The sequence below is a fragment of the Dipodomys ordii genome, unplaced genomic scaffold (genome assembly GCF_000151885.1).
Source record: "Dipodomys ordii isolate 6190 unplaced genomic scaffold, Dord_2.0 Scaffold165, whole genome shotgun sequence".
NCBI classification, from domain to species: Eukaryota; Metazoa; Chordata; class Mammalia; order Rodentia; family Heteromyidae; genus Dipodomys; species Dipodomys ordii.
Window position 1 is genome coordinate 894,125 of NW_012267381.1, and position 15,768 is coordinate 909,892.

The following is a 15,768-nucleotide window of genomic DNA, read 5'->3' on the forward strand; positions in this document are numbered from 1 at the left end:
GCCATAAATATCATAGGTCTAAACAATATTCTCTGCATGATATGCCAGACGTATACACACACATACACACACACAGAGAGAGAGAGAGAAGCATGCATTGATTGTTCTGTGACTTTCCATTGTATTCAATATAAAATCCAACCAGTCATCCATGGTACATGACTATAATTTTAGCTATTCAGGGAGCTGAGATCTGAAGATCAAGGTTCAGAGCCAGCCCAAGCAGACAAATCCTCCAGATTCTCACCTCCAATTAACCAGCAACAAGCCAGACTTGGACATGGGATGCAAGTGATGGAGCATCAGTCATGAGCAAAGAAAGCTAATTGAAAACTGAGGCCCTGAGTTCTAGCCTCAGTACTGGCATACATGCATACAAACACACACACACACACACACACACACACACACACACACACACACACACACACTACTAGACTTGCAGCCTCACCAATTCTTCCTCACATCAGTTTTCTAGCTGTGCTGGCTTTTGTTTTTTTTTTCATTTCCTTGAGTACCCAAGCTTTCCCTTCCCTCAAGACCTCCTCAATCTGGGGCTACACTCCCAGATCTCATATGGGATGGGGGGGGGGACTGTCATAGCTTCCAAAGGCTGAATCTTACTCCGGGCTTGAGAATCAGTCTATAGATTCAACTCCTGGCCAAACACACATGGCTTGAGTTTATCCAAAGTCTAAACAAATCAGATACTCCTTCTGGACAGAAATCAAATTCTTTCTGTTGGTAATAATTTTTCAGAAATTAAAAAAGCAGAATGTTTTCTGTTCTCCAACGTCTTATAATCATATCCAATCTTATATCAGATATATCAATTGCTTTAATGAAAGGCTTTGAAAAGTCTGAAGCATCCAAAATAGATAAAGAAATCAAAGCTTATTTGAACTTTTCAGAAACATTGCAGTACTGTAGGATCCAAAACCTTTATGAAGTACCCCTGCCCTTTGTAAAATAGCACAGTAGACCAGCTACAATTCCAAATGAGGAAAATTCTAAGGGATCTCCGAAAGGGCATGCTTTTAAATAAATTAATTGTAGGGAGTTTGCCAATTTCTAACAGTGTCTACTTTATTCCACAAAGGAATTGGATTGCAAATATCTGATCTTTGAAAGCCCAACAGACATTACTAAATTTCATATGGTTCATGGATGGCTGGAAGCCCCAGATTGGATGTACCCTCAGAATTAGGGATGAGGTCATAGTAGAATACCTCTCTGAATTCAGGATAAAAAAATAATACAGTAGTAATAATAATCACAATACTACTACTAACATTTTTAAAGACATAATAAGCCATTATAAATAAATTTGAGGGCAGTGTGTCTTTGGGTGTCCTCAAATCTCAGCAAGGAGATCTAATATAAATATTTATATCTAATATAAATAATACAAGCACTGTACCAGAAACTCTATGCTCATTTCCTAAAAATTTCACAGCAACCTGTTAGGGAGGCTTTGCTTATTCTTGTTTTCACATGAAGATCTTGAGGTTCAAAGGAGATGCAAGCTGTTCAGCATCCGTGTTGGGATTTCAGTCCAGGTCTTCTCAATGACACCTTATACTGCTAATTGAGTGGATGGGGGAGAGGGGGGAAATGGCCCTACAAAATTGAGCAAGAAGGCACCTAGCTGAAACATAAATGTGATAGTCTCCAAAAGCTTTGAGGGGAACAATCCAGATCAGTGATGCAAGAGGAACCGTGGATAAGAGTAAAGTTATTCCTTAAGGCCTCCTCAACCTGTTGGATAAATCCCTCAAGAACACCCAATTCCCTTTGATCTAATTCAATATTCACCAAACCTTCTGATCTTTAATTCAGTCTCCTGGGGAGGTCTTTCCACCAGGAGGAAGAGCCGTGTGCGCATGATAAGAGCAAGCCTGCAGATTTGAGTCTCTGCAATAGATGAAAAGTTAAAATCTACTGAGTGTGGGATTATTGGGACTCAATTCCTAATATACTGGATTCTGAATGAACCAAAATGGATTTCTAATTCTGCAAAACCAAGGATGAAATCCTAGGGCTTCAATGACCCACAAAGCCTACAAAACATTCTAGCTTATCTTAATGATATTAATATAGGATAGCTTTTAATGTGTGATACTAAGAAATTGTCACATTGATAGCCCTTATCTGGTCAAATATGGATATAGAATGAAAGCAGAATATCACAAGACCATGACATCCTTAGTAAGTCATTAGCTATTTTTTCAAAATGGCTAGGAACCAGTGGCTCACACCTATAATCCTAGCTACTCAGGTGGCTGAAATCGGAAGACTGAGATTTGAAGCCAACTTGGGCAGGAAACTCCATGAGACCTTTATCTCCAATTGGCCAACAAAATGCCAGAAGTAAATCAGTGGTTGAAAGTGGTAGTATGCTAGCCCTGAATAAAAGAGCTCAGGAACAGCACCCACACCTTAAGTTCAAGCCCTACTTCCAACACCCACACTCACACCCATACACACACACACACCAATGTACCAGAAACTGGTAGGGTGCCTCAAGTAGTAGAATACCAGCTTAGCAAGTTTGATGACCTGAAAGGCATTAAAAATGTCATATTGTCTGGTCAAATATGGATATAGGATAAATGTAGAATCTCACAACAGCCACAACAGTAAATAGTGAATGAATGAAATGAATAAATGAATGAATGGGTTGAATTTCCTATATACCCCGAGGAACTTTAAAAAGTTAACTACCCATAACTGCTTTCTCGGGAAAACTATTCCCTTAAACTCTTTTTTTGCAAATCAATTTCCATGTTGCATGTCAGACAAAAATGAAGACACCACCAGCCATTGACCTCAACTGTTGAGAACCAACAGAAGCCTTAATGCTAAGATGACAATGGGAAGTTGTATATGAGGGAGGCCATGAGATCATAATGAATGACCTCAGAAACAGACAGTGACAAGAGATTAGGCTCTCTCTTTCCCAGTCCCTCTGCCATTGCTCTCTCTGTAAATATTACGTGGACAAAAGGAAGGTTGATTCTCCCAACTCAAGTGTATAACTGAGATAGGTCTCCAGAAAGTTTACATTGAAACTTAATATGTAGCCTACTTCTGAAATTTTATACTTGAAGTTGATCTATACAGAACTCTGAAGAATGTGTGTGTATGTGTGTGCATGTGTATGTGTGTGTGTGCATATATGTGGTATGTATGTGTGCTGTTAACTAGGACTTGAACTCCAGGCCTGGGTGCTGTTCCTTCAGTTTGTGCTGGTGCCTTGTCACTTGAGCCACAGCTCCTCTTCTGGCTTTATGGTAGTTAAGTGGAGAAAAGAGTCTTAATGATTTTTCTGCCTAGGCTAGCTTGGAACCGCAATCCTCAGATCTCAGCCTTCTGAGTTGCTAGGTTGACAGGTGTGAGCCACTGGCCCCCAGCTCTCTTAGCTCTTAGATTCTTAATACTACAACTAATCTCCACAATTCACATACTAAGGTTATATTTACTTGTGAAATACTAAAGTTGGAATTGCTCTATAGCGTGTGTGTGTGTGTGTGTGTGTGTGTGTGTGTGTGTGTGTGTCCCTGTTCTGGGGCTTGAACTCAGGGCCTGGGATCTGTCCCTATGCTTTTTTTGCTTAAGGATAGCAGTGCTACTACTTACATCACAGCTCCTCTCCTGGCATTTTGGTAGTTAGCTGGAGATAAGCTTAGCCAGGCTGGCTTTGAAATGTGATCCTCAGATCTCAGCCTCCTGGGTAATTAGGATGAAGGCGTGAGCCACTAGCATTGGGTTTGCTCTATAGCTTTAATGGGCTTCCCATTGTCACTATCACTCTCTCTCTCTCTCAAGAGCATAATATTTTCTTTCACAAAACAGACTTCAAATGGGAGGGAGAGTAGTAGTTCATGCCTATGATCCCAACACATGGGAAACAGAAACGAGAGGACTACTGGATTACATTATGAGATTCTGTCTCAAAAGAGAAAAATGAAAACAAAAACATAAAAGTAAGACCCAAACCTAGACAACAAACAACAGTATTAACACCAACTACTACATGCAATATAGGAGACTTTAAAACTAAGTGATTTCTCCAAACCTTGCTATTTGAAAATCTTAAAGTATTTATAGCTTATGTCTGGTGAATAAAAACCTTAACATATGCCTTAAAGAGCAAAGGTACCAATTGCAGAATGCTGACTACTACAAAGCTTGATGTTAAAGGCTATGTCCACTCCTCTTCAATCCTCCCTGCAGTATTTTGAGGTCAGAAGTTATATACACACAAACACACACACACACACACACACACACACACACACACACATCCTGAAGTGGAAGAAGAAAAGCATGGATGCACCAATGTGTTTTTTCTTACTAGTGGCCAACATCAAACTAGCAGGAATGAGAAATCTTGCTTTCAAGTGCTGGTTCCAGTTCTTCTCATGTGTTCTTTGCTTTTCCAATTCTGGGCTTCAACATCCTCCTTTGTTATTCAACAATAATAATATCAATAATTATTATTATTTAAAATAGGTCATAGTTCCAGTGGAATAATCTTCCTATCGTTTTGCTATTACTGTTCCAGTCCACTTTATCTCCTCTCTTTATTCTGACTCTCTTCCTTCTTTGTTCTGTGACAAGGTCTCTCTGACTCTCTCAAGGTAACCTCAAACTTGCAGTCCTCCTTGCTTCAGCCTCCCAAGCTGAGATTGCACACCTAGCTTTTAATGTTCCTTAAAGATGGAATCTTTACGAATCTCCTTTTGAAAGGCAAAAGCCAGAGATAGAGGTCTTAGGTTGAGTTTATTAGTTCCTTACTGAGGAATATTTGAAAGAATTTGGGCTGGAAATTTTCTAGAACTATTAGAAGACCAAAGAAGGACAGACAAAGTGCCCAAAACAAAGATTTTACATAGGTATGTTTTGTCTGTGCAGCTCAGGCTAGGCTTTAGAAGTTGGTATGAAAACAATTCGAAGGTTCATAGGTAAGAGTCCCAATCTGGCTGGAGTATGAATAAAATGTGGAAATACGTACACGCGCGCGCGCACACACACACGCACACTCACATTTGGAATTCTCAGGTATCAGGGATGGTAGACTACTGCTTTTAGGGCAGTAGAAACTGCAGGACTAGGGACCTCCAGTGGGTGGTTAAGAGTCCTTACAATAATGCAGTTAGGAGATCATGGAGCCCAAAAAGTAAGGTGATGATGATAAAGATAGATGCATGAAACCACAGAAGAACTTCCACCTGGATATGAGCACTGCCCAAAAGCCTCCCAAAGCACTGACCCATGGAGATGCTGGGCACAAGTGAAAGGTCCAAGGATTTCTCTTCTCTGTTTTCCCTACTTCAGCTTAGTGTAAAATTCCCTCCGGTGACATCAGTTGGCAGGATACTAAGTGACTAACTATGCAGAATAAACAGGAGAAGCAGCTCTGCCTAAGGCAGAGATAAGACCGGCACAGAGACCCTGGGGCTCGTAAGGATTCAGGTGGACACTGGTCTAGGCCTCAGAGCCACCGCTCCCCTCCCCACCCTCTTTCTTTCCTTGGGAAGCCAAGAGACCTGGGTTCTAGTCTCCATTCTGCCATTTATTGGGGGCCTCCCTTAATCATTTCTTTCATTTCTTTCTCTCTCTTTTTAATGTTAGATGGAGCATTTCAGTGGATATTCCCCTGTAAAAAATAAATAAATAAATAAAGCACCACCTCCAGGATCGCAGCATCTTTCTGTCTTTCCACTGTATTATTTTATTCTATTAATATTTGGGGGGTGTTTTGGTTGTTTTTTGGTCTTTTGCTCTCTCATTTTCTAATCTCATTCTTTATCAAGCACTGCACTCCTCCAGGGCGGGAGCGAAGGCCTCTTTATCTGCATCTGGGTTGGACACCGAGACAAAGCCGACGCGCCCCCTCCTTGCGCATCTCTTCCCTCGCGCGCGGCCGCCGCCATCATCTCGCGTCCCCTCTGCATCCTGCCTTGTTCCCACGGCAACCGGCAGGGCGCCCAGGTGCGGGCTCAGGACCCCCGAAGACGCCGCCCCGCCCCGCCCTCCCCCCAGGCTCCACGCTCTTCGGGGCGGGGGTGGGACGCCACGGCGGGGAGGGTGGGGGAGGCAGCCCCGGCGCGTGAGCCGCACAGGAGGCCCGGTTGCCAAGGAAACGGGAAGACGCCAAGCAGCCGCCCCCGCCGCCCCAAGAAAGGCCGGTGGCCTCCGCGGAAAGCTGCCCCCGGGGGAGGAGGAGGAGGAGGAAGAGGGGCCGCGAGAGGGAGGGAAATCGTGAGTGGAGGAGGAAGAGGAGCCTAGGGACGCCCCCACACACACCCCACGATTGATGGGCGACCCTTTCGCCCTGGACCTGCCCACCCGCTCCGCCCCGCGGCCCCCTTTTAGCCCCCGGAGAAAGTGCAGACCCGTAAGGTAACGGGCGAGCTTCGCCCCGGGGCCTGGCTCCCCTCGGGTGCGCCCCGACCTTGGGAGGAGATAGAGGGGAGGGATAACTTCGCGATGTTTCAGATTCTGGTGCCTGGAGCCTGGTGGACAGGTCCTTCCTTGCCCCTGCTGACCCCAGACCTTAGATGTTTATCATCATCATCATCATCGTTGTATTATTATCATCTGCCTGTGGGGGGGGGAGGAGACTGTGGTATTTGCACACTGTGAGCCACCGAGCACCGCCCTCCTCCCCCCAACATCCCCGCCAACTCCATTGCTCTGCAGGTTCAGGAAAGATACAGAACCGTTGAGCTTTTGAGGGTGAAATTGTTATCAGTGACATTGTTATCAGTGATGTCATCGAATTGCTTGGTAAAATGTGGCTTTCTCCTCTCCTAAGTTTCCCAGTTCCCTAAGTTTCTTCTTTCCTTAGGGCTTGATGCTCATGATGACGCCTATCTCTCTTAGCTTGACAACTCGAACCTGTTCCCTGCCTTCTTCCCCCACCTTGGTTTTCTAAGCTAAATTATTTGAAGAGACAAAAGATGTCTTAACCGCTACCCCCCTCTCTCGCCCCGCCCTTCCCCAACCAATTCCTGACCTCTTTCTCAGCAGTTTTCACCCAGTGTTAGAAACAGTGGGTTCAAATCACTAAATTTCCTTCCTTATATTCAACACATTTTTATAAGCTTAGATTTAAAAGCCCTAAGAAGTTTTTTTTTTTTTTGGAAGCTAAGATCTAAACAAATTCTGTAATCCTTCTCATTACAAATTGTGGAAAGGGTTGAATTAAAGTATCCTGAAACCCTTGTGTTTTCCAAGCACCCAATTGTGGAAAGGGAGTAGGGTTTTTTTTTTATAAATCTGATGGTTAGCTGTTTAACATAACCATATAAATTTTATTTAAATAAAACTAAACCCTAAAGAGGAGGTTAAATGTACATTTTTGCTTAATTGTCAAAACTAACAAAATACGATTTTAATATTTATGAGGAGGAAAACAGTTAAAAAGCTCATTTTAAAAGGCTTCCTTTTTTTTCTCTCTCTCTTCCTTTCTCCCTTTTTGTGTGTATGCCAGTACTAGCGCTTAAACTTAGGAGCGCCTCTCTTTTTTTTTTTTTTTGCCCAAGGCTCTGCTCTACTTTTTGAGGCATAGCTTTACTTCTGTCTTTTAGGTGGTTACTTGGATTTTGTCTGCCCAGGCTTACTTTGACCCATGATTCTCAGATCTCAGCCTTCTTGAGTAGCTAGGATTACCTGTACCCAGCTAGAACTCCTGTCAAATACAGAAAGACAGAGTGTCTTTATGTATATATGTATATACATATACATTTGTCTTTGTGTGTGTATACACACACATATATATCACATATATATTCACACATACATATATGGGTTGAAAACTAAAAGTAGTATATTCTGTAATCGAGTTCTGTTCTTAAGAAAAAAAAAACTCAGTGTGAATTCACTGGAAACTTATACTAGAAAGGGAGTCATATGTCACAAAGTTCTTAGAATATTCCTCATTGAAATTTCACAGATGTGTAGAATTCTGAGGCCAAGAAGAATCATTTGCTCTTGCTTTCAGCAAAGCGGACTCCCTTCTCCCTTTCCCACATGCCTCCTCCTCCCTCCCCCCTCTTCCCTCTCCTTAATATGGCTTCTTCACACTGATTTCTAAAGCACAAATCTGGTACAGAGCAACATCCACCAGAAACTTAAAAATGTCTGTGACCATGAGTGGATTTTTAACTTGAGAAGCAGTTCAAAGGTAAGCAACAGAAAACAATAAGAATGCTATTTTAGAAACATGTGCCTTGCCTACATTTTAATATTCTGTACACACCCTCCCACCCTCCCATTTCCTACACCTGTCTATATTTGCTGAGAAAGAAACTTGGCTTTCAATGGCCATCTGGTTGAGTAGGCCCAAAAGGCTGAGCTCCACGAATTAAGCATTATGGTGGATTTATTTTCATGCAGTTATTTCTGTATTTTATTCATCTTGGTCAGTTTTTCAAACTTGTAGTGCAGTATGAAATTCAAAAGCCTGTGGAGAGTACTTGCCTCACCTGAGATAACCTGCCCTCTCCTTGTCTATGTCTGATGGTCTGTTTCCTTGCTGCTGTCTCTGTAATCTTGTGAAGTTTTGATTTACATGTGGCAACCTATTGCCTCCAAATATTCATTTTATAGTAAAATATAATGGAGAGAGTTTTGAGGTTGGAAGGGAGAAACTTTTATAGGTAGTTTTGAATTGGAAGGTAATTTGTGAAGTTAGAAGTAACCCACTAAGTTATTCAAATAGTGTTATTTCCTACCTCTTTAGACAAAAATTATTTCATGCCTTCTGATTTAGAAGGCTCTTAAATTAACACCCCTAAAGCCACAATACATTAGCTAGCTTTGCTAGGTTAACTTTGAAACCAAAATATATCATCCAAGTGGACCTAGGGATGTGCTCTTCAGTGACATTAGCATATTCCCATTATGAATCCTTATGTTCTCTGCCTGATTAATATTCAGACAGGCTTCTCTTTCCCACAGTAGCAGAAGGGGTTCATATTTTTGTTTTTAAAATCATGATTTTTTTTCAAAAATGAGTGGGAACAGAACTTCCACACAGGTACAAACTTATATGAAAAGTTTAAATGTGATCTTATAAAACACAGTCCTACAAATGACTATAAAAATGCTCAGTGAAAAAAATGCTTAGTGACACAACTCAGGTTTGGCTTATAGGCTGCAGGTTGTGTGTGTGTGTGTGTGTGTGTGTGTGTGTGTGTGTGTAGTTTCACACTGATTCTCCAAGACCAACTTTCTGTACTTTAGAGAAAATGATCCCCAAGGAACCAACAAAAGTTTTCTCCATTGTTCAAAGAGAGACAATAAACTTGGCAAGATTTCATAACTACCAGACAAGAGACACTGAGTCAGGGACAATCAGACTCTGCCAATATCTACACCACCAAACCAAGCAGAGGAAGGAAGGAAAGCCACTGAGTACAGACACCTTGAGGGTTAGTCATCTGTCTGTCTTGCCCTGCTTTTTCCCCAGAGCCTAGAGCCACTCTAGGCTCACACCAAAGTCATTAAAATACGTGTGTGTGTGTGTGTGTGTGTGTGTAATGATAAAGCAAGAGCTTTACTGGACAAGGAGTTGTGGGGGCTTTGGTGACCTTACAAAGGAGGTCATGATGAAGCAATGCTTAACTTTGGGAGCTTGAATATTATAAGTTTAGACCACACCAACCAGAGTTTCATGTTTTTATTTTGGGGTGTGTGTGTGTGTGTGTGTGTGTGTGTGTGTTTCTGTGTTTTAGTACTGGGGATTGAACTCAGGACGCCAGGCTCTCTCCTACTGGCTCTCTCTACCACTTGAGAGAGCTTCCACTTTTTGCTGGTTAATTAAAGATGAGTCTCACCGATTTGTCTGTCCAGGCTGGCTTTGCACTGAATCCTCAGATCTCAGCCTCCTGAGCAGCTAGGATTATAGGCGTGAACCACCAGCCCTCAGCTAGAGTTTCACTTCTTGAAAGCATCCTCTGACTTCTTTCCCTTCCATATATGGAGCCTCCAGCAATCTGTCCTCAGCACAGTCACTTCACTCTCTGTTCTCACCACGGTTATTAATAACTTCCTGGAAACTCTCTCAGCATCTTTGGATTGGCACCCACCTGCCTCCTGGGCTGCTTAGAGGGCTCCTGTTCCTTACATTTTTTTAATGACGCAACAGTTTTGTCCCTTGACCATTTTCTCTTTGCAATACCTTGTCTGCTTCCCTTCAGCTATCCACCAGTATGTGTCAGTGCCCAAATTGTTTCCTCTCTCATCAGTTTCAGAACCTTCTGTCCACCCACTTGCTTAACAGCTCCACTTGTGGTAACCCAAGCACCCTAAACTCTGCAGTTTGATGAGCAGGTTTTTGGTTTTTTGCTCACAATGCTAGTTCCTCCTTGTGTTCTGAAGAGAGTATTGGCATCAACCATTAAGAGATACTCAAGCCAACAACGTGGGCAGCTTCCTAGATAGCGAGATTTCTTTCCTGAGAAATCTCACTAATATATCATAGGATGGGCACTAGCACAGGACTCTCAGGGTTCAAATCCCAGCTCTCCACCTACTAGCTCCATAGTCTTGAGCAACAAAGACTTTAGGTCTTTGGGCCTCGGTTTCCTCACCTGCAAAATAGATAGACCATGCCTGTCTTCCTAGTGTTGTTAAGACGGAATAAGTTAAAATGTGTGGATGGCTTAAGGAAAGAGGTCCTGGTACTTCCATAAGCTCTGCCCTCTGCATCTTGTCTTCCCTGTCTTCCACCTCAGCCCCTTTTCTGATCATCATCATATCTGAATGGCTAACATATATTCCAGTGGCATTCTCACTTCAAGTTCTATTCCACCCCCCCCCACCCCATCCACAACTGTGGGTCTTTGAAAACCTCCAAATAGAACCTTTCAGTAAAAGGATAACATTTCCAATCATAATCTTCAAGGCCCTCCATAAGCGGTGCTGCTGCCACACCCCCAACCCTTCTGGTACTGCCTTCCCTCTTCCCCTGTCCTGCCGCCCACCTCCCATTCATGGCCTGAAGCCTTTACACCTGCTGTCTTCTCTGGCCCACTTCTTCCCTAGCTTCTGTCTTATCAAGCCCAGTACCGTTTCCTAAGGGAAGTTGCCCAACCCCTCCAGACAAGTTATGGGAACCCACAACAAAGAACCCTATCTTTCTACTCGATGGCCCTTATTGACTGTTAGGGTTCACTCATCTAATGTCAGGCTGCAAGCAACTCAAGGGCAGGGACCGAGTCTGCCCTACCAGTTGTTGGACAAGTGCCTAGTAGTGCCTAATCTGTTGCATCCATGAATTTAAGCAACCCAGAGCTTATCTATCGGGTCATTGCTAACCTAGCTAGGGCCCAGGGTTTGCTTTCCCATCCTGTGGTGGATCTGCTTCGGAGCCAGGTGTCTGTCAGCCTGACTCCTTGTGAAGAGGAGGAAGGGCTCACTGAAGCTGGCTGATGGGGTGACTGCGTTATTTATGCCTGGAACAGGAGGATTGTAAGGGCTGTAACGCCAACTCAAGTAGCCCCTTCGGTCTGAAAGGCGCATCTGTACCTTTCAAACAATGGAGATCGGATTAATAAGAGAATAAAAGCAATTATACTCAATGAACTCTGAATACAGGCAAAGCCACAAAGGAGTCTGTCATAACACAATTCTTTTTCTTTCCAATGCAGGTCGGGGATTAAGAATCATGTTGCATGAAGCAAGGGACAGGCAGAAGTTTGTCAGTGATGTTCAGTATCTTCGGGACATGCAACATAAGGTGGACTCTGAATATCAGGTAATTGCAGAATGCAAGATTTGTCTCCCAGCATTAGCCTTCAGAATGCAGCCTGAGTTTGTGATAAGCAATCAACATTTTCTAAAACCTCCCAACCCACCACTTGCTAGTTGGAGTGACCATGGAAAGTCACTTCACCTTTCTTTCTTTTTTTTTTTTTTTTGTCGGTCGTGGGGCTTGAACTCTGGGCCTGGGCACTGTCCCTCAGCTCTTCAGCTCAAGGCGAGTGCTCTACCACTTGAGCTACAGCGCCACTTCCGGTTTTCTGGTGGTTTATTGCAGATAGGAGTCTCACGGTCTCTCCTGCCCGGGCTGGCTTTGAACCGCGATCCTCAGATCTCAGCCTCCTGAGTAGCTAGGATTATAGGCGTGAGCCACCAGCACCCGACACGTCACCTTTCTTGAGTCTCAGTGTCCTCATCTGTAAAATGATATTGTTTAACAGTACTCACTTCATAATACTATCATGAAAACTAAATGAGATAAACCTTTTTTTCTTTTCAAAGTGTTTGGCACACAGACATTGGCCACAAATGACATTAAGGTTCCAATATGACAGACCAACCAAGAAGTTCATCCACTAAGAGGTTAACTTAGTTATCCCCACCATTTATAAAACAGCCTTCTCTTCTGTTGTCATGGGTCTCTCCCTCCCCCAAGAAAGGTGGCAAGTACATTGGACAGGAAGCTCAACTCTTCGTCTCCATGGTTACCATATTTACATGCAAAAACAAACGCAGCCCTAGCGCCTGCAGGGTCATGATGCGATTACCTGGGGCTGGCATAGGACAAACTTGCCTGACTGGGTTGTGGGATTCTGGGAGCAGATGGAAGGTGTCACTCAGCACCCTCCTGCCAGAGGTCGGCTTGGCCTCCGAGGTCTGTCAGCCCTCACCAATCAAGGAGGCACGTCCTCCTGAGCCTTGGTGGAGAATCAAAACGTGCTCCGTCTCTAAGGAGAACACAGATCTGCTGTTAGCAGGCTTTCTTTCCTTCCGAGCAATTTCAAATATAACCCAACCTCTCCCGGGTCACCAAGGAAACCAGACGTAGCTCTGTAACCTGACTTCACCTGTGTGATACAGGTTTACTTTGGAGCTGGAAATGGAGTCAGCTCTTTTCCTCCCACAACTTGCCATCCCACATCCAAGAAGACTAGAAAACTTCAGAAAATCTCAGTGGAGCTGTGGCTCAAATGATCAAGTGTTCCCTTGAGCAAAAGAAGGTTAAGGGACAGTGCCTAGACCCTTTCATTCAAGCCTCAAGAAAACAAAAACACATAACAAAAAAAATTATAAACCAGGCACTGGTAGCTCACACCTGTAATCCTAGCTAATCAGGAGGCTGAGATCTGAAAATCATGGTTTGAAGGCAGCTGTGCTAGAAAATCCATGATACTCTTATCTCCAGTTAGTTACCAAAAGAGTCAGAAGTGGAGCTATGGCTCAAATGGTAGTGTGCTAGCCCTGAGCAAAAGAGCACAGGGATAGAACCTAGGTCATGAGTTCAAGCCCTAGGACTGGCACCAAGAAGCAACAACAACAACAACAACAACAAATCTCTGAGGAAATCTGTAGAAGACAAACGAGAATGTCAGTATAGGAACTGGTCTCCCTGGGAGTCCATTTGCTTTTCACAAAGATACCTCTGCCAGCTGACATGGTCTTTTGGAAATAACTGTTTGAAATTGACTCTAGAGTGAATATTTAGGAAAATCAGTCTTAGCTGGACTAGGGCTGTAATCCTAGTTACTGAGGAGGCTGAGATCTGGTTTGAAGCCAGCCTAATTAGGAAAGTCTGTGAGACTCATCTCCAATAAATTATAAAGAAAAAACCAGAAGTGGCATTGTGGCTCAAGTGGTAAAACACTAGCCTGAGCAAAAGAAGCCCAGCGCCAGTGCCCAGGCCCTGAGTTTAAGCCCTAGTATAGGCCCACCTGAAGAAAACCTCACAACTCTGTGGCTTACTACCACTGCAGTTTTATTTTCTAATCTCAGTCGGGTTTTCAACACTTCCTTTTCATTCATTCAACCAATGTGTAGTTTTTGAAACGCCTACCATGTGCTGAACAAGGTCCCGTTTCTGATGAAATTCTTATTCTAAGCTTGAGAAGAAAACAGCATGCATAAGTATAAAATAGGGGTGTGTGTGTGTGTGTGTGTGTGTGTGTGTGTGTGTGTGTGTGCCACACCTGGGCTTGAACTCAGGGCTTGGGCACTGTCCTTAAGCTTTTATGCTCAAGGCTAGTGTGCCACCACTTGAGCCACAGCTCCACTTCCAGCTTTTTTGGTAGTTAATTGGAAGTAAGTGTCTCATGGACTTCTTTGCTCGAGATGACTTCAAACCATGATCCTCAGATCTCAGCCTCCTAAGTAGCTAGAATTACAGGTGTGAGATTCTGCATGAGCCACTGGCTCCTGGCAATAAGAGATAATTTTAATTATTGCTCTGGTTCAGATCTCAGTGTCTTTCAGAATCCTGTGTATTAAAGGCTTGGTCCCCAGCTTGATAATGTGGTGGACCCTTTAAGAGGTGGGGACTAATGAGAAGTCTTAGGTCACTGGAGGCATGTCTTCAAAAGGAGAGAGTGGACATTTAGGCTCACACTCTTTCCTTTTTTTCTTTTTTGTTCTTTTTCCCTCCCTCCCTACTTTCATTCCTTTCCTTCTTTCGTTCCTTCCTTCCTTTCAGCCACAGAATGGTGAATGGCTTTGCTGTAGCTCCTGCCTTAATGTACTGTGATGTCACAGGTCCAAAATAACAGACTCGTTCAGTCATAGCACTTGGTCATAGTCAAACTTCCAAAATAAAGATTTCCTCTCTCTAAGTCACCTTATCTCAGGCATTCGTTACAGGAGCAGAAAGCTGAGTAATGTAGTTTCTGGTACACAGATGAGGAAAACAAAACAGGTAGTGAGAGTAAGAGCAGTGCCCCTTTAGATACACTTCTTTTGAGGAAGCACCTTCGTCCTCAGAAGTGAAGAACAAGAAAGAGCCTGCCAAAAGCATCCCAGGAAGGAAAGCAAATATAAAGACCCTGAGGCAGGAGCTGAACAGGGGCCTTGGAGTAAACAAAAGACCAGAGTGGCTGAAAGGCATTCATCAAGGGAAGGTGTGGAGAGTGAGCTCCATAGGGCCCAATAGACAAAGCTCTGTGTATAGCTTTGATTCTTAGCACGAGAATTATTGGATGATTTTACAAGATGAACAGTGGTGTAACTTGGTTTAGGTGTGTGTGTGTGTGTGTGTGTGTGCGCGCGCGCGCTCGTGCGCACGTGCATGCATGTGCCTAAACTGAGGTTTGAACTCAGACCCTGGGCACTGTCTGGTCTGAGCTTCTTCTCAAGGCTAGTGCACCATCACTTGTAGCTTTTTTGTAGTTTTTGGTAGTTTATTGGAGATGACAGTCTCACAGACTTTCCTGTCAAGGCTAGCTTCAAACTGTGATTCTTAAAACTCGAGCCTCCAGGGTAGTTAGAAATACAGGCATGAAACACCGGTGCCTGGCTGATTAATTTTTGTTGTTATTGTTGTTTGTCAGTCATGGGGCTTAAACTCAGGGTCTGTGCTCTGTCCCTGAGTGCTTTTGCTTAATGCTAGCACTATACTACTTTGAGCCACAGATCCTCTTCAGGTTTTTGAGTGGTTAATTAGAGATAAGAGTCTCTCCGGGACTTTCTGCCTGGGCTGGTTTTGAACCATGATCCTCTAGCTATGATTACAAATGTGAGCTGAGCCACCAGTGCCCAGCTGATTGTTTTTGTGAAAGATCAATTTGGATTCTGTATAGGGAACGGACTGGAGAGGGCAAGAAAAACACAGGAAAATGCATGAGGAAACTAAGATGAAAATTTAGGAGCAAGATCATGGTGGCTTGGATCAGGTTGGTAGCATGCAAGCCAAACCTAAGATACAGAAGCAGAACAGACTTTAGGCTGATCAATGATGAAGAGTTGTGAAGGAAAGAAATAGCGAAGGATGAGACTAGCTTCAACACA

At 43.5% G+C, this 15,768-nt stretch overlaps 1 protein-coding gene across 2 annotated transcripts in view; it reads left to right on the plus strand.

Annotated features, from left to right (window-relative positions):
* Nucleotides 1-11,680: 11,680 nt before the first annotated feature.
* Nucleotides 11,681-15,768, plus strand: part of March10 (membrane-associated ring finger (C3HC4) 10, E3 ubiquitin protein ligase) — an 84,334-nt gene continuing 80,246 nt past the window's right edge. For both annotated transcript variants that reach the window (XM_013033265.1, XM_013033266.1), the window contains exon 1: nucleotides 11,681-11,770. In XM_013033265.1, the coding sequence (XP_012888719.1) occupies nucleotides 11,681-11,770 (90 nt within the window). The remainder of the gene's footprint in view (nucleotides 11,771-15,768) is intronic.